General features: G+C 43.9%; 1 protein-coding gene across 16 annotated transcripts in view; it reads left to right on the forward strand.

Moving 5' to 3' along the window:
* NF2 (NF2, moesin-ezrin-radixin like (MERLIN) tumor suppressor) overlaps positions 1-17,753 on the forward strand; it is a 100,996-nt gene that overhangs the window by 57,415 nt on the left and 25,828 nt on the right. For all 16 annotated transcript variants that reach the window (XM_078337757.1, XM_078337736.1, XM_078337720.1 and 13 more), the window contains 6 exons: positions 766-848; positions 3,533-3,608; positions 7,142-7,276; positions 10,973-11,047; positions 14,267-14,380; positions 17,537-17,659. In XM_078337757.1, the coding sequence (XP_078193883.1) occupies positions 766-848; positions 3,533-3,608; positions 7,142-7,276; positions 10,973-11,047; positions 14,267-14,380; positions 17,537-17,659 (606 nt within the window). The remainder of the gene's footprint in view (positions 1-765; positions 849-3,532; positions 3,609-7,141; positions 7,277-10,972; positions 11,048-14,266; positions 14,381-17,536; positions 17,660-17,753) is intronic.

Here is a 17,753-nt window from a genome sequence, read left to right on the forward strand (position 1 = left end):
AAGGAATATTGGAAGTACATGGCAAGAAATTTTAATAACTATTTTGTAATTTCCAGTAAAGAGTGTGGGATCTCTGTTAAGAATATTAAAAAGCAAAGGTTTCTGGTGTCACCAGGACTAGCATGGCCTGTAAAATATTTTTTCTAGCATGGTTATTTATTTAAATGCGATTGAGCATCACTGATTCCCAAGGAGGAGGTTGAAGCAGAGTGTATTCAGCTAGGGGAATTGAGCTGTTTGCAGTGGGGAGGGGTGGATAAAGGAGATGAGGTAGGGGTGGGCATTGTGGTTTTTAATCCTCAGCATTGTTCATCTTATTCATTAGCCAAACAAGCAGGCCCGCCCTCCCTTTTGCTTCTGCCGATTTTATAGCCCCACTCATCTGTCACTGGGTAATAAAGGCCCTGTCCTCACCTCTCACTGCCTTTACCTTTCCCTCGATGGCTTCTGAGCACGCAAAGGCCTGAGACGAGTGAGCATTGCTTCTGACTGAGTTCCGCTGCCAGAGGTGGTCTCTGGGAACAGGGGCACTGCCAGACAAGGGATCCACCTAGGTCTGAGCTATTGTGCAGCTTTCTGAGTTGCTCCTCTAATAGAATGGTGCCTTATTTACACACCTTCTCTGTGTGTGACTATCTTCCTGGGTGTAGCTTTTTAAAAATACCTTTACTGTTTTGTAGAAATGATGCATAATTATAAAAGTGGCAAACAATACCCAAACTTACATTGTGTGTAGGTTTTTTATTTTTCTGGATTTTTTGGTAGGTAATAAATCTGTATCAGATGACTCCAGAAATGTGGGAAGAGAGAATTACTGCCTGGTACGCAGAGCACCGAGGCAGAGCCAGGTGAGGCCCATTCACTGTTGTTTACATTCCTTTATGGGCTTTTTTCCTTCCTTAAAGAACTGCAAAATTAGGACATGGTTGTTGAAGTCTATAAAAGAAAGTCTATAAAAGAGAAAGGGAGAGCTGGGAGTAGCGTTGTCTTCAATTTTGTGTATGTCCTTTTTCTAGTGCGTATGATCTAGAGTAGGCATGCGTACTACCTGTCAGGATGTATGGACTTGCACTCATTGGTAACGCAGTTTAATTTTAAGATTTTTTAGGGCTGGGCACGGTGGCTCAAGCCTGTAATCCCAGCATTTTGGGAGGCCGAGGCAGGTGGATCACGAGGTCAAGAGATCGAGACCATCCTGGTCGACATGGTGAAACCCCGTCTCTACTAAAATTACAAAAAATTAGCTGAGCATGGTGGCGCGCGCCTGTAATCCCAGCTGCTCAGGAGGCTGAGGCAGGAGAATTGCCTGAAGCCAAGAGGCAGAGGTTGCGGTGAGCCGAGATTGCGCCATTGCACTCCAGCCTGGGTAGCAAGAGCGAAACTCCGTCTCAAAAAAAAAAAAAAAAAAAAAAAGATTTTCTTTTTGGAGATCTCGTTCTGTTGTCCAGGCTGGAATACAGTGACGCCATCTCAGCTTATTGCAGCCTTGACCTCCTGGGTTCGAGCAAACCTCCTGCTTTAGCTCCCCCACCCCACCCTAGCTGGCACTACAGGCACATGCCACCACGCCCAGCTAATTTTTCTGTTTTTAGTAGAGATGGGATTTCACCGTGTTGCCCGGGCTGATCTTGTAGGTTTTTCACTTTTACAAAAATTTCTGCAGTACACAATCTTATTTCAATATGATACCTGTTTGGGAGTTATATAATTATTTGAATAGTTCTGAGGATATATTCTTTAAAATGAGAGTTGCTGGGTCAGAGCATGTGAGCATTTTGCATTTTGATAGATACCACCAAATTGTTCTCCAAAAAGGCTGTACCTGTTTATACATGCCTGTCGACAAGTGTTATGAGTGTCCACCCCCAACCCCATTCTATCCTCAACATTTGTATTTATCAATCTAATTTTTTTAATCTAAAAAGTGAAAAGTTGTGTCTCATGTTAGAATTGGCATTCCCAATTACTTTAGGAACTGATCATGTTTTCATTAGCCTTTAAAATTTTTTTCTCTTCTTCAAATCAGTTTCCTAACACATGCTTTTTTTTTTTTTAAACTTAAGAGCAATGTGCATATGGAACAGTAGACAAATTATGAGTATTACAACTTGATCAGTTATCATAAGGTGAAAACACCATGTAATACCAGAGGAAGAAATAACCTATGCTCCCCCACCCCCAATTCCCCTTTCTTCCTCCCAAAGGTCACCAGTCTACTGATTTTTAATTCCAGATTGGTGTTGCCCATTTTAAACTTTGTATTCCGTTTTTTTGTGTCTCACTTCTTTTACTCAACATCGTATTGTTAGATTTGGTTTTGTGGCATGTGGCAATAGTATTTTCATTTTCACTGCTGTGTAAACTTCCACTGTATTAGTATACTACAAGTTATTTATTCATTCTACTAATGATGGACAGTTAGGTTGTCAGTTGCCTCCTGGTTTTTCCTATTACAATAATGTCAAACAATTTCCCAAAGTAATTGTACCAATTTTTTTTTTTTTTTTTTTTTTTTTTTTTTGAGATAGAGTCTTGCTCTGTTGCCCAGGCTAGAATGCAGTGGTGGGATCTCAGCTCACTGCAACCTCTGCCTCCAGGTTCAAGCAAGTCTCCTGCCTCAGCCTCCTGATTAGCTGGATCACAGGCGTGTGCCACCATACCAGGCTAATTTTTTGTGTTTGTAGTAGAAATGGGGTGTTACCATGTTGGTCAGGCTGGTCTTGAACTCCTGATCTCAAGTAATCTACCTGTCTTGGCCTCCCAAAGTGCTGGGATTACAGGCATGAGCCACTGCACCTGGCATAATTGTACCAATTTACATCAACATGTGTGTGATTTCTGGTTTCTCTACCTGTTTACCAGCATTTGGCTCTCAGGTTGGATTTTTAAAATTCACTTGAGAGCATTTGGAGATTGGAAAGAGAAGGAAGAGGACAAGGTTATAGGAAGACTTGAGTTAAAATATTTCAATATGATACCTGTTTGGGAGTTTTCTGCAAGTCATTGCTACTTCAAGAGCTTGCTTTAAATTTGACTTATAACTTAGATGAAGGTGATCTGACTTGGATTTTACAACCCAGATAGCTCTTGCCCTAACCTCTAACAATACTCAGTCAGGAAGCTTGCAGAGAGAGTGGTTTCATTTCCAAAACTGTCTAGATGAAGAAAGTACACGAAGATAAAGCAAGAACTTAAATAAAATGTGAACACCCAAATCTGTTTGAGGGTAGAAGATAACATATCACACACTCTTCTTGAATTACTTGAGACGAGTTTACGGTTTACCAAGGAAAGTGAGAAATTAAGGCTAAGAAACACCGTGATGATGGGGATGGGAAATTTTGCTTGATCACAGTGTGTTTAATAGACTCGGGGCTGGGCAGATCTTTGATGGTATCTGCTGAGGCTCTTGTCTTCTGCCAGCAACATGGCTCTAGAGGAATGGCAGGGTTGGAATGCTTGCCTTGGTGCCTGCCTGCTCTCCACCCATCTTACTTAGCTCCAGTGACAGTGTCTTCCATTCTCCCCACAGGGATGAAGCTGAAATGGAATATCTGAAGATAGCTCAGGACCTGGAGATGTATGGTGTGAACTACTTTGCAATCCGGGTGTGTTGAAACCTCTTTGAGCTCCTTTTGTAGTAAACAGACTAAATGAGAGTCAGACTACTAAAATGGGTTACTTCTTCATTCCAAGGTGATAGAATCTTTTAAGCTTCTGTGGTAGGTAGAGAAAAATAGAGGAAGGAGAGAGAGGTCTTAGTGCCTAACTTTCTATTTTTGGACTTCAATTAGATCATAGGTAATTAAGTGTCACTTGAGCCTTGGGGGACTTGGACCTGGTTCTGCTCTCAGCAGAAACCTGTTTGAATGGTCTGAGTGTAAGATTTGATTATTTCTGGCTCTGTGAGATCTTGGTCCACAGGGAGCACCTGTAAGTACTTCTCCCCGCCCCCATACACCCCATCCCCACCCCTGCCCCAGGCACTTGGAGAGTAGATCTGCCGTTATAGATTACTGATTTGTTTGGGATTCTCACTGTGAGGATAATTGGTTTTCTATTCAGACCATTAATAGTCTGCTGTCTGCTGGGAACTCACTGATTCTGCGGGGAGAGGCATTTGTGTGCAGCCCAGATCTGGGCCTTTAGAAAGTCTTTCTCCTGTGGGTCAGTTGCTGGATGCAGTGAATAAGGCAGCTTCTTCCAAAGGGGTACATGTGATTTGCCAAAGCATTTCACCACTGACTCCAAACTGCGGATGTTAAAACAATCAGGCAGGTCCACCTTTATTATCACAGTCATGCTTTGCTTTCCCTTATTGGGTTCCTGCAGTTGTTGTATTAAATTCAGGTAAACTGAAACACATTTTTAATATTCTAGGATAGCTTTCTACTTAATTTGTATTTTATAAATACAGATTTGTACGGATTACTCTGCATAAGAAAATAAGGCACACTTAAAGTACCTAAAAGATGCTCCATAATAGTGCAGGGAGGTCTTTTCTAAAGTTCTCAGTTTGTATTTGCTAATTGCTTGGTTTCTTTAACGTCAAACTAATGTAACACATTTCTTTTCTTTTTTTTTTTTTTGAGGCAGAGTCTCGCACTGTTGCCCAGGCTGGAGTGTAGTGGCAGTGGCGCAGTCTTTGCTCCCTGCAACCTCCACCTCCCAGGTTTAAGCAATTCTCCTGCTCAGCCTCCTGTGTAGCTGGGATTACAGGCGTGTGCCACCGTGCCTGGCTAATTTTTGCATTTTTAGTAGAGATGGGGTTTCAACCATGTTGGTCAGGCTGGTATCGAACTTCTGACCTCATGATCTGCCCACCTTGGCCTCCCAAAGTGCAAGTGCTGGGATTACAGGCATGAGCCACCACGCCCAGCCTAATGTAACACATTTCTGTGGTTTTGTCAACTCTACTCCTCTTTCCCCATGTGACAGCCACCTAGCTTCTAGAAAACTAAAATTTTATAATCTTCAGAAAATAGGTTTTTTTTTTTCTGAGTCAGAGTCTCAATCTATAGTCCAGGCTGGAGTGCAGTGGTGTGATCTTGGCTCACTGCAACCTCCGCCTCCCGGGTTCAAGCGATTCTCCTGCCTCAGCCTCCTGAGTAGCTGGGACCAAAAGCGCCCGCCACCACACCTGGCCAATTTTTTGTATTTTTAGTAGAGATGGGGTTTCCCCATGTTAGCCAAGCTGGTCTTGACCTCCTGACCTTGTGATCCGCCCTCCTCAGCCTCCCAAAGTGCTGGGATTACAGGCGTAAGCCACCATGCCCAGCCTACTTTTTTGTTTTTTTAAACATCCTTTTTGTTTTTTAGAGGTGGAGTTTTGCCGTATCACCCAGGCCTGCTAGGCTCAAGTGGTCCTTCCAAGTAGCTGGGGTGCACCACTGTGCCTGGCTGAAAAAGTTTCTTACTAGGGGATATTTCTACGTCAGTCAGACTAATGGATTCTGTTTTGTATGTGTGTTTCCTATATTGAGCAATAGACAAAGTTACTGGCTATTTTAATGTCTTTTATGTTAAATTTCCTGAAATCTCACCATTAACTAAGGAAGATGTGTGCTTAAAACCATTTAAAAGGGGCTGCTTGAGTTTACAGCTCTGTCTTTTTAATCTCTAGAAGTGTTGTAGTCATAATGGTAGGAGGCAGAAGGCTGAATCTTTTTTTAAAAATGTAAACCAAATAGTCAGAAACATAATGAAACATCTCATTTTCCAAAATGTACTCCAGATTTTAAAGTACAAAATCTCACTTCTATTAATGCAGTAGCTTTCTTAGCTTTGCTGACTAGCAGAAGACTCTCTCATGGTTTGGTGATAGCTCCTGACTTCAGGGTGTTAGGAGTAAAAGGATTTATGCTGGAGTACTCACTCCTCCATCTGATGTCTGCTGTTAGATTGGTACTTCTCCTCACAGTCCCAGTACCTTCTCGGTTTGCAGATCTGTTTTTCTGCCCTTGAGTCTTGGTTCAATTTCTCTTATCAGCAAGGGGTCAGGAGCTGTAGTATCCTTGTGCAGCCAAGTTTCCTTCCACCTCCAAATGAGGGCTGGACCATAGCACTGGCGGGTGGACCTGCATGTGAGGATACAGCCACCAAGTGTGTAGCAGGGTCGGTGCTGTGGGAGCCCAGGGCACCCGCCGCTGGCTGCTCTGACTGCTGGCCAGGACCACTGTCAGAGGCAGAGCAGAGGTACAGCTTTTAGACAGCTTTGTTGATGAATAATTTCTATAGAATTCCTTTTGATATATATTTTTCAACATGCAATTATTAAAAATTTCAAACTTATAGAAAAATCAAAAGAATTTTTCAGTGAATACTTATGTATATGCACAACCTAGATTCTACAGTTAACATTTTACCAGACTTGTTTTTTCGTTTCGTTTTGTTTTTTTTGAGACGGAGTTTTGCTCTTGTTACCCAGGCTGGAGTGCAATGGCGCGATCTTGGCTCACCGCAACCTCTGCCTCCTGGGTTCAGGCAATTCTCCTGCCTCAGCCTCCTGAGTAGCTGGGATTACAGGCACGTGCCACCATACCCAGCTAATTTTTTGTATTTTTAGTAGAGACGGGGTTTCACCATGTCGACCAGGATGGTCTCGATCTCTTGACCTCGTGATCCACCCTCCTTGGCCTCCCAAAGTGCTGGGATTACAGGCTTGAGCCATTGCGCCCGAACCCCAGACTTGTTTTATCACATGAAGACTACATTTGATCATAAAATGAGGCCATCCAGTCCCAGGCACTTAACATTTTCTTTCTAGTAGTCCAGGAACAGTTTCTTTAAACATAAGAAATCATTAAACCTATGGGCTTTAATTCTACACTTACGATAGCCTGGTTATTTAATGAGAGGCAACAGCACTTATGTTACTCTTCCTTTAGCCATCGAGCCAATGACAGAAGCCCTCAGTGATCATTCTGGGGGACTCAGAAGTCACAAGAATGGTACAGTTTTGCTTCTGCCTGCCCCGATTCGGAAAGCTGAAACCTTCTTGGTTTATAAAACAGCTGTGACTTCTGTTGGGACCTGCTGAAACTTGTCAGATATGACAGTGTGTGCCAGATTGTTTGGAAGGTTGAATAAAATTTTGAGCCTCAGCTGGAGCTTACAGTGGCTGTTCTTATTGGATCTACAGAATAAAAAGGGCACAGAGCTGCTGCTTGGAGTGGACGCCCTGGGGCTTCACATCTATGACCCTGAGAACAGGCTGACCCCCAAGATCTCCTTCCCATGGAATGAAATTCGAAACATCTCATACAGTGACAAGGAGGTAGGACGTGTTTGTACTGCAGATGCCACTAGTGGACCAGGAGTTCAGCAAAAGAGCTTTCCCCGTCTGCCCCCCTCGCTGGAGCCTCCCCAGCCAGGGCATCTTCTTGTTATTTGTAGAATCCTTTAATTCTCAGGCTTTGGGGGTGTGGTTGTTGATTTTTGAAATATTTACAGAACAGTACTGGCATTAGTAACCCCACTATGACTAACAGGAAACTGGGAAGCTCAACTTGCCAAGGAGAAACCCCAAAGAATAGTAAACAAAAACAGTCACATTTTCTCATTACTTGGCTTTCTATTTCTGTTGATAAATTCCCTTTGTATTTTTTTTTTCTTTTTTAGAGACAGGGTTTCATTACATATGCCCAGACTCAATTTCAACTCCTGGGCTCAAGCGATCCTTCCACCTTAACCTCCTGAGTAGCTACTACAGGTGTGCGCCACCTGGCTTAAATTCTCTTTGTATTTTAAGTGTGGTCTTTATTGAGCTTTCTTTCTGTATCCAGAATACTTGTGGTAGAGAAATATATATACACACATACACACATATGGACATATATGTGTTTTGTGTGTGTATCTCAGTAATGATATAAATAAGGATATTAGGTTAATATGCTTACAAGAATTCAAAAATAATTAAGCTTGAATAACTCAGATGAATGGTCTTGGAGTTCAAATATTTTCATACAGGGTGGTGACTTTTCCCAAAAACGTCCCATAGGCATAATCTTATGTTTACTCATCTATCCATCCATTCATTCATTCTTCATTAATTTTATTTTATTATTACTGTCTTTTGAGACAGAGTCTCATTCTGTCTCCCAGGCTGGAATGCAGTGGGCACATGATCATGGCTCACTGTAGCCTTGACCTCTCTGGGCTCATCCTCCCACCTCAGCCTCCCAGGTAGCTGAGACTACAGGCGTGTGCCACCACACCTGGCTAATTTTTTGTAGAGATGGGGTTTTGCCACATTGCCAAGGCTCGTCTTGAACTTCTGGGCTCAAGCGATTCTCCCACCTCAGCCTACCAAAGTGCTGGAATTATATGTGTGAGCTGCCATGCTCAGCAATTCTTCATTACTTTTAAAGGAATGATCGAGCATCTGCTTTGTGTTATATTTCATGGGGAAAACAAAGAGGTAGAAAATCTAGTCTCAGCCTTCAAGGAAGTCCAGTAACTACTCACCTGCTATGATAAATAAGTGCCGTGGAAGAGACATGATAATGACGATATAGTTTTCCACATACAAGCACTTTCACCCCGACCCTCTGAATTTGATCTCTTTAAGAACACTGCTGTAAAGGCAGGGGCTGTGTTGTCATTATCTCTGTGTCATATCAGGGAGCAGAGACACAGAAGGGTCCAGTGACCTGTGTCTGAGTGAAATAGCAGAGGGTAAGAGCTGAAGTTGTTGATGCCACAATCCCCGCCTTTCAGGGAGACCCAGAGGCTGAGCCCTGAGAGCACAGGGGCACCAGGCAGAGGAGGCTCCACTCAGTACCTCCTGGTACCTGCACAGCCAGGACACAGAGTAGGGAATGAAGTACAGGAATGGCTTATGTTGCTGCCTGCGGAGCCCTGACCCTGAGCATATTTCCTGTTTTCTCTTTCTTCATGGCAACTCAAGCAAGCCAACACCAACTAGGCCCTTGGCTTCCAATATGTTGTTGGGATCTACTCAGCCATACTTGATAAGACAGACTGAGCCACTTAATTCAAAACATTCTGACTTTGAGTTTTTTGTAAGTAGTTAGCCCAGGAGATAAGCGTTTAGGTGTTTCTTTTTTAAAGTACTTAAAATGAAAGTTCCACATGACATAAAGCATTATGTGTGCACCGTATGGTAGTTTTTCATCTCCCAATTTCATAGTCTGTTTATCACACATCCACACATTTGTGCATTAAAGGCTCCCTAAACATCCGTTCTTCAAAGAACCCAAGGATTAAAGTCTCCCCTAGTATGGCCTGACACAGTGAACTCTAATATGCTCTCTCCAGGGGCCAGGCACCATCATGTTCCATCATGTCAGTAACTCATGCAGTAAACAGACCCCAAGCTGACTTGACATAAAAGAGGTAGTCTTGGTAGTTATGCATGACAGCCGGGCTGTCAAAACAGAAATGTTAGTTTATTTTAAGTGATCCATTGATTCTTGGTGTACACCCTGGTGTGGTGCAGAGCCTGCGGAAATCTAGGATCTGTTTGGTCTTATCGGGAGTGGTTGAGAGCAGCAGCCATTTGTTCCTTACAGGCTTTCCTGCTTGCGGTCTCACCCTGGGCTCTCCTACCAGGCCACCACCCTATCCTTATCATTCATGTTTCTCTCCACTTTGATTTCAGGATCAGGAACTATTTTCCTTTCTATGATAGTCCAATTTCCCATTTGATTCTTTCTTTCTTTTTTTTTTTTGAGACGGAGTTTCGTTCTTGTTACCCGGGCTAGAGTGCAATGGCGCAATCTTGGCTCACCGCAACCTCTGCCTCTTGGGTTCAGGCAATTCTCCTCCCTCAGCCTCCTGAGTAGCTGGGACTACAGGCACACGCCACCATGCCCAGCTAATTTTTTGTATTTTTAGTAGAGACGGGGTTTCACCATGTTAACCAGGATGGTCTTGATCTCTTGACCTTGTGATCCACCCGCCTCGGCCTCCCAAAGTGCTGGGATTACAGGCGTGAGCCACCGTGCCCGGCCTGATTCTATTAACAGCTTTTATCAAATTATTCCCATGTTCAGAAACCTGTGGTGAGTCTGGGTATCCTGTCACATAAAATCTAAACACCTTTTTTTTGAGATAGGGATCTCATTTGTTGCTCAGCCTGGAGTGCCGTTGTGCAATTACAGCTCACTGCAGCCTCTAACTCCTGGCCTCAAGTGATCTTCCCGCCTCAACCTCCCAAAATGTTAGGATTATGAGTGTGAGCCACCGTACCTGGCCACCTCTGACTTTTATTCTCACTGCTAGCCCCTATGCCCACCTCTTATCCCTCCCAGGCTAAGCCTGTTATATCGTCTTAGTCACTAAAAAGCTAATAACAAAAACACACAAACACACACACACACACACACACACACACACACACACATATACACAGCTGATTTCCCCATCTCTACTTTATTACTGGTGCTGCCCTGTGCACAATGCCCCTTCAGCCTGCCTTTTAGCTACCCAGTTGGATTCTTCTTCTGAAATCAGCTTCACTTTCTCCTGCTTATGGTGGATCTACTCTAAACCTTCCCACACATTTGAGATTTGCACCACCCCACGAAGCACTAATATATGATGTGATGTCTTGAGTAATTGGCTGTTGTTAGCCTAGCTCCAACTGGATGGATGGTGAGCTTCGTGAAGGCAGGGCCATGCCCTAGGCTGTAGTAGCCCTCCAGTGTTGTGCTCAGGGCCCATTAACCTTGCTTGTTTTAGGTTGTCAAGAATCCCTTCCTCACACTCATGCCTAAGATGGTCTAGAGAGTGCACCTTCCACAGCCCCAGACTTGGTGCTCCTAATTCCCCGAGGATACTAGGAAGCCAGGACAAGGCATAACTTAGTGCCTGGACGCTGGGAAGCCAGGACAGGGTGTAACTTCATGCTGGTCTGTGGCCAGTGTGGCTGCTGCATTTGTGGAATTTCCAGTTGGTGGTAACATTTCAGGCTGTCGGACTGAAACTGTGTTCTGTTTCCTTCTTCCAGTTTACTATTAAACCACTGGATAAGAAAATTGATGTCTTCAAGTTTAACTCCTCAAAGCTTCGTGTTAATAAGCTGGTAAGTTGAGAACCTGGTTTTCATTACTGATAATGGTAGCTTTTCTGAGAATTGAATACTTATTTTTAAAGAATATCAGAGTAGGTCAGGCACGGTGGCTCATGCCTGTAATCCCAGCACTTTGGGAGGCCAAGGTGGGTGGATGACAAGGTCAAGAGATCGAGACCAGCCTGGCCAACATGGTGAAACCCTGTCTCTACTAAAAATACAAAAATTAGCTGGGTGTGGTGGTGTGAGCCTATAGTCCCAGCTACTTGGGAGGCTGAGGCAGGAGAATTGCTTGAACCCTGGAGGCAGAGGTTGCAGTGAGCTGAGATCTCGCCATTGCACACCAGCCTGGGCAACAGAGCAAGACTCCTTCTCAAAAAAAAAAAAAAATAGAGTGACATCCTGTGCAGTGTAGAATGCTATCTCACTTGTGCACACTTTCTCTTTAGCTTAAAGAGTTAAAACTAAATTATGAGGAAACTTTACAAGGATTTTTATTGCAGTATTTCATACATATAAAAGGATGAGCATAACTTATAAAAGTTATAAAGAATAACAAAAGTGAAGCCAGGTGTAGTGGCTCACACCTATAATCCCAGCACTTTGGGAGGCTGAGGCGGGTGGATCATGAGGTCAAGAGATCGATACCATCCTGGTCAACAAGGTGAAACCCTGTCTCTACTAAAAATACAAAAATTAACTGGGCATGGTGGTGCGTCCCTGTAGTCCCAGCTACTCGGGAGGCTGAGGCAGGAGAATTGCTTGAACCCAGGAGGCGGAGGTTGCGGTGTGCCAAGATCGTGCCATTGCACTCCAGCCTGGGTAACAACAGCAAAACTCTGTCTCAAAAAAAAAAGAATAACAAAAGTGAATAGCTGTGTACCTATGACGCTGCTTTAAGAAATAGCACAGTCCCAATACTGTCGACCCTTCATGTTAACACCCTGCTGTTCTGTCCCTTCCCTCTCCCCAGGGGTGATCACTGCTGTGAGTTAAATATTCATTATCCCCTTGCTTTCAACAGAATTTTATTTCATATACGGCAAAAGAAAAATACTATTCAGTGTTATGTGGTTATGAAATTTATCTAAGTGCTGTCAACTATATATATTCTTCTGTCACTTGCCTTTTCCTTTTTCATTTTCTTTGGAGATATATCTTTGTTGGTGCTTAAAGATTATTTATTCTCACCTCTGTAGCACTCTGTTATAAATTTTTTCTCATTCTTCTTTCAATGGATAATTAAGTGCTTTTTACTTCTATACTGTTTTAACAGGCTGTTAAGAAAACTTTTGTATCTGCCTTCCGGTGCATGCACATAGGCAATAATTTCTTTGGAGTCTTGAGTATACTGGGGTAGGTGGGGTGGCTCACACCTGTAATCCTAGCACTTGAGGAGGTCAAAGTGGGAGGATTATTTGAGGCCAGGGGTTCAAGGCCTCCAATATAGCAAGACCCTGTCTCTAAAAAATGAAAATAAATAAAATTTTTTTTAATTAAAAAATAGAGTTTAAGGCCGGGCTTGGTGGCTCATGCCTGTAATCCAAGCACTTTGGAGGTCAAGGCGGGCGGATCACCTGAGGTCGGGAGTTCAAAACCAGCCTGACCAACATGGTGAAACACCGACTTTAAAAAAATAGAGGGCCGGGTGTGGTGGCTCACACCTATAATCCCAGCACTTTGGGAGGCCGAGGCGGGTAGATCACGAGGTCAAGAGATCGAGACCATCCTGGTCAACAAGGTGAAATCCCGTCTCTACTAAACACAAAAATTAGCTGGGCATGGTGGTGTGCCCCTGTAATCCCAGCTACTCAGGAGGCTGAGGCAGGAGAATTGCTTGAACCCAGGAGGTGGAGGTTGTGGTGAGCCGAGATCGTGCCATTACACTCCAGTCTGGGTAACAACAGCTAAACTTCATCTCAAAAAAAAAAAGAGTTTAGAGAATATACACAGGAATAGAAGAATAGGGCTCAGTATATGTTCAAATTTCAAAATTGTGATGCATTATTTTCTAAAGAAGGTGAATCGATTTTTACAGACCCAATGGTAGTAGGTGGGACTTCCTTTTTGCTATCCTTAATACTTGTATTATCAGCCTTTTAAAATTTTTACCAATCTTGTACATATAAAATGATATCTCATTATCATACTAACTTTTTTTTTTTTTTTGAGACGGTCTCACTCTGTTGCCCAGGCTGAAATGTAGTGACACAATCATGGCTCACTGCAGCCTGGACCTCCCCAGGCTCAGGTGATCCTCCCACCTCAGCCTCCCTAGTAGCTGGACTACAGATGCACTTGTAGTCCAGCTAATATTTTGTATTTTTTATAGAGAGGAGTTTTGCCATGTTGTCCAGGTTTATTTTGAATTCCCGGGCTCAAGCACTCTACCTGCCTCCACTTCCCAAAGTGCTGGGATTACAGACGTATACCACCATGTCTGGCCAAATTTTTTTATTTTTTGTAGAGATAGGGTCTCACTATGTCACCCAGGCTGGTCTTGAACTCCTGGGCTCAAGAATCTTCCCACCTTGGCCTCTGAAAGTGCTGGGATTACAGGTGTGAGCCACTACACCTAGCCTGTTTTCATAATATTGGCTATATTTTCCAGTTTGTGGCTCTGTTTTTCTTTTTTTACATCTTGACAATGCACATTTTTAATTTCAATATAGACAAATATATAGATTTTTTCCTTAATCACTTTTTTTGTCTTACTTGGCATCTTCTCTTATCCTATGATCATAAAGATGTTCTTCTATATTTTTTTCTAAAATTTCAAAGGCTTGATCTTTGTATTTAAGTCTTTAATCCTTCTGGAGTTGATTTTTGTGTAAGGTGTGAGGGAGGGATCCATCTTATTTTTTTTCCACATGCATAACCTGTTGTCTCAGCCAGCTTACTGAAGGAGCTTTCCTATCCTCCCTGGTCTGGAGAACCACATCTTGACATAGGAGAGTAAGGTGCACCCAGAAGACATGGTGAAGTGTCCTCTAGTCCTGTCTTCATTTGTGATTTTTACTTCCTGGCATATCTGAGGCACCTTCATTTTGCATGTCTCCAGAGCTGAGAGCACTAGAAGCTGCTAGTAGGGCTTTGGTGTTTCACTCCATGCATTCATCTTCACATTAGTGGCTACCTGCAAGAGCCCAAACTGCTATCGCACTGGAGGCTGGTAGGCAGTGAAGTAAATTTGTGGATATTAACCTTTTTTGTCTATTTCTGTGGCTACAGATTCTCCAGCTATGTATCGGGAACCATGATCTATTTATGAGGAGAAGGAAAGCTGATTCTTTGGAAGTTCAGCAGATGAAAGCCCAGGCCAGGGAGGAGAAGGCTAGAAAGCAGGTGAGCAAGACCTTGTTTTCACTGATGATGTATGTCACTGTGTGGTCAGTCCTGGCTTGGGAGATGAGGAGTAGTTGTGGGCTGGCAAGAGTCTTTTCGCCATGGATATGCCTGCTCTTGTTTTATCTTGTTGGATCTTCACTTGCTGATGCCTACCTGGTGGGATGTCAGCTCTGGAAATGAGGAGTAAACCCTAGTATCATATCTAAAAGAAACAACCCTAGTAATTTCTACACTTAGAGAAGTTAGGTGTGATTAATACCGGTTTGAGACGAGGTACCCAAGCATGTATACATCTATCCATCTGGCTAGCTAGTTTGCTTTCTTTTTTTGCCTGTCTGCCTCCTTGCACAGCCTTCTCCTTTTCTAATTAGATGGTGATAGAATGCAGGGTGGCATTTCAGTGCTTGCTGCTGGAATGCTAATTTGACCCTGGCCGCACTTCCCCACTGCAGGTCAGGCCTCATGGCAGGCCACTTGCCCCAGGAGGTGCCAGGAGCACCTATCAGCACACTGGATGATCATTGTTTTCTACTCATCATTGTTTTCTACTCATAAACCTTCTCTACTCATGGAAATCCACACAACTAATTTGGGCCTTACTGCTGAGAATATCAATTGTGTTTTTGGATAAACTACTAGATAGAGTAGCAGCAGCTGCAGTTGGCTGCCCTCAGGGCTTGCAAGCTCCGAGGTGTAATAATTAGTCTGTATGCAGCTTTCTGATTTGGATACACATTGGAGAGGCTGGCTCCCAGCCCTAGGATTTAGAGTAAAATGCCCAATGTGCTTCCAGCTCTCCATCTCTTTGCTCTCTGAGATGGCAGGCCACAGATGTGTTCTTTAGGGGGTTCTGGGGGTGAGGGTTAGGTTTTGTTGGACAGAGAAATGCTACTGAGCCAGCATGGGGTCATAGTGGCAGTTTCACGAAAAGCTCTTGGCAGTGGCTCATCCCTGTAACTCCAGCACTTTGGGAGGTCAAGGCAGGAGGATAACTTGCCTAGGAGTTTGAGGCTGCAGTGAGCATTGATTGCACCAATACATTCCAGCCTAGGTGACCAAGCAAGACCCTGTTTCAAAACAGAAACAAAAGCAAAATACCAAAAAAAAAAAAAGAAGGAGGAGGAGGAGGAGAATTCTCCTTGACCTTTTTCTTAGCAGAGCAAAGCTTGGAAGTAAGAAATCTGAAAGTGTCAAGGAGTCTGTAGCCTGTGGGCCCTGGCAGAGAATAGCAGAAACTGAAGATTGGTGCTGCGTACAACACAGCAGAGCCACAAACCTGGCATCTGGGCAACAGCAGATCAGGTGGACAGACACTGACCTTGGAGCCAGATCTGAAATTTAGAAAGTGACTAAGTCAGTGACTTACCTTCCATACCTCAGTTGTCTCATCCATCAGGTGAAACTAATGATACACCTTCTCCATCTCAGATGAAGGTCCGTATATTACACCTTACAGTCTTTATAAGCAGTAAACTGCTTTTGTGAATAGGAGGTTCTTTATATTGGGCTAGCGGTCTCAGGGAAAGTACAGTGCCAGGAACTGAAGGAGATTACCTGGGCTTCTTTTTTTTTTTAATATAGAAGTTTTGTCATCCAGGCTGGAATGCAGTGATGCCATCATAGCTCACTGTAACCTCTAACTCCCGGGCTCGAGCAATCCTTCTGCCTTGGCCCCTCAAGTGTCTGGGACTGCAAGTGCATGCTACCACACTTAGTTAATTTTAATTGTTTTGTAGAGATCAGGTCTTGCTGTGTTATCCAGGCTGATCTCAAAACTCCTGGGCTCAAGCATTCCTCCCACCTCGGCCCCTTAAAGTGCTAGGATTATAGGCATGAGCCGCTGGGCCCGCCTTGCCTGCCTGAGCCTTTCCTTCCATCCTTCCTTCCTCCCTTCTTCTCTCCCTCCCTCCCTCCCTCCTTTCCTTTCTCTCTCCTTCCCTTCCTTCTTTCCTTCATTCCTTCTTTTGAATTATAGAGATGCAGTAATCCACCTTATGGAAATTGTAATATGATGGAAATTAGAGAACAAATTTGCCATGCTATTCATTGACTTGCAAGAAGAAAACTGGAGAACTTTTACTGTTTTATTGCTTCTCTTTGCATTATCCTTTCAAGCTCCGATGTGGGGTGTGTGTGTGTGTGTGTGTGTGTGTGTGTGTGTGTATAAAATAAAATTTTTTTGGCTTAGGATTTAGAAGAAGCAGTTTTAGAAACCTTATAAGACCAGAGTGTGGGATAAGATTGAAGCAAGAAGTAATTAAATGTGCATTAATTATTTAAGGCAGAAAATAGTGCAGTGGTCACTTCTGGATTCTGCTTTTTGAACTCAGTTAGTACCCTGAGATCACAGAGGAATGGCACTGTTTTGTGCTTGTTCCCCTTATTAAGCTCAGCATGTGGTCCAATTAATGCAGTGATCCAGAAGGCAAGGGAGGTGGTGGTGGCTTTGTACTGTTGCCTTAAGGACAGGGGGCTGTGTTCCCCGCCTGGCTTCCTCCTGTCATAGGCCTGGCTCAGGAGTTGTCTCTGCGTGAGGCTGTGCAAGTCTGTGCTGTGGCCGTTGCAGCTCCCCACTGTGAAATACAATGTGTGAACTGTTGATGCATCATGCAGAATGATTCCATCTTCTCTGTGGGTCAGAGGCAAGAGTGGAGCTATTGTTGATGAAATCAGAGATGTGAGAGGGGTCCACGTGGATTAGAAATGGTGAGCTGGCTTGCCTAACCAGATGAGAAAGCTGCTTATTTCTGGGGCTCTGTCTTAGAGAGGAGATCCTGCATTGCATCCCATCAGCCACCGGCCAGAGCCGCCAATAAGAAGCATCATTGGCAAGGTAGCCATTTCAGTGCACCGTGTATAAGAATGCCTCTTTCTATCCAGGTCAAGGCTTGGCTTGTTTTTTTGTTTGTTCGTTTGTTCATTCACTGTTAGAATTTTTTTTCAAGGGGCACAACTTTCCACTCTGCAACTGGTTTAGAAGGACAAGGTTACAGGGCAATAAGAATGACCCTGGCTTCCTAAAGGAAAGGGAAGAAAAAGTTCCCTTTCCTTTAGGAAATGGGGAGATTCTGGAGATGGGGCATCTTTGGTCCCTTATGGCACCTAGGTCTTGAGCCCTGTGGTTTGATGACTGTTTTTCTTCACCCCCTGCAGATGGAGCGGCAGCGCCTCGCTCGAGAGAAGCAGATGAGGGAGGAGGCTGAACGCACGAGGGATGAGTTGGAGAGGAGGCTGCTGCAGCTGAAAGAAGAAGCAACAATGGCCAATGAAGCACTGGTGATTTCTGAGGGACCGGGGTTCCAGGAGGCTACCTGGGGACTTCCTGGGCTTTTCTGGAGCTCAGTCTCCTGAGGACCATGAGTTACCAGCA

Source organism: Callithrix jacchus, chromosome 1 (genome assembly GCF_049354715.1).
Source record: "Callithrix jacchus isolate 240 chromosome 1, calJac240_pri, whole genome shotgun sequence".
NCBI lineage: Eukaryota > Metazoa > Chordata > Mammalia > Primates > Cebidae > Callithrix > Callithrix jacchus.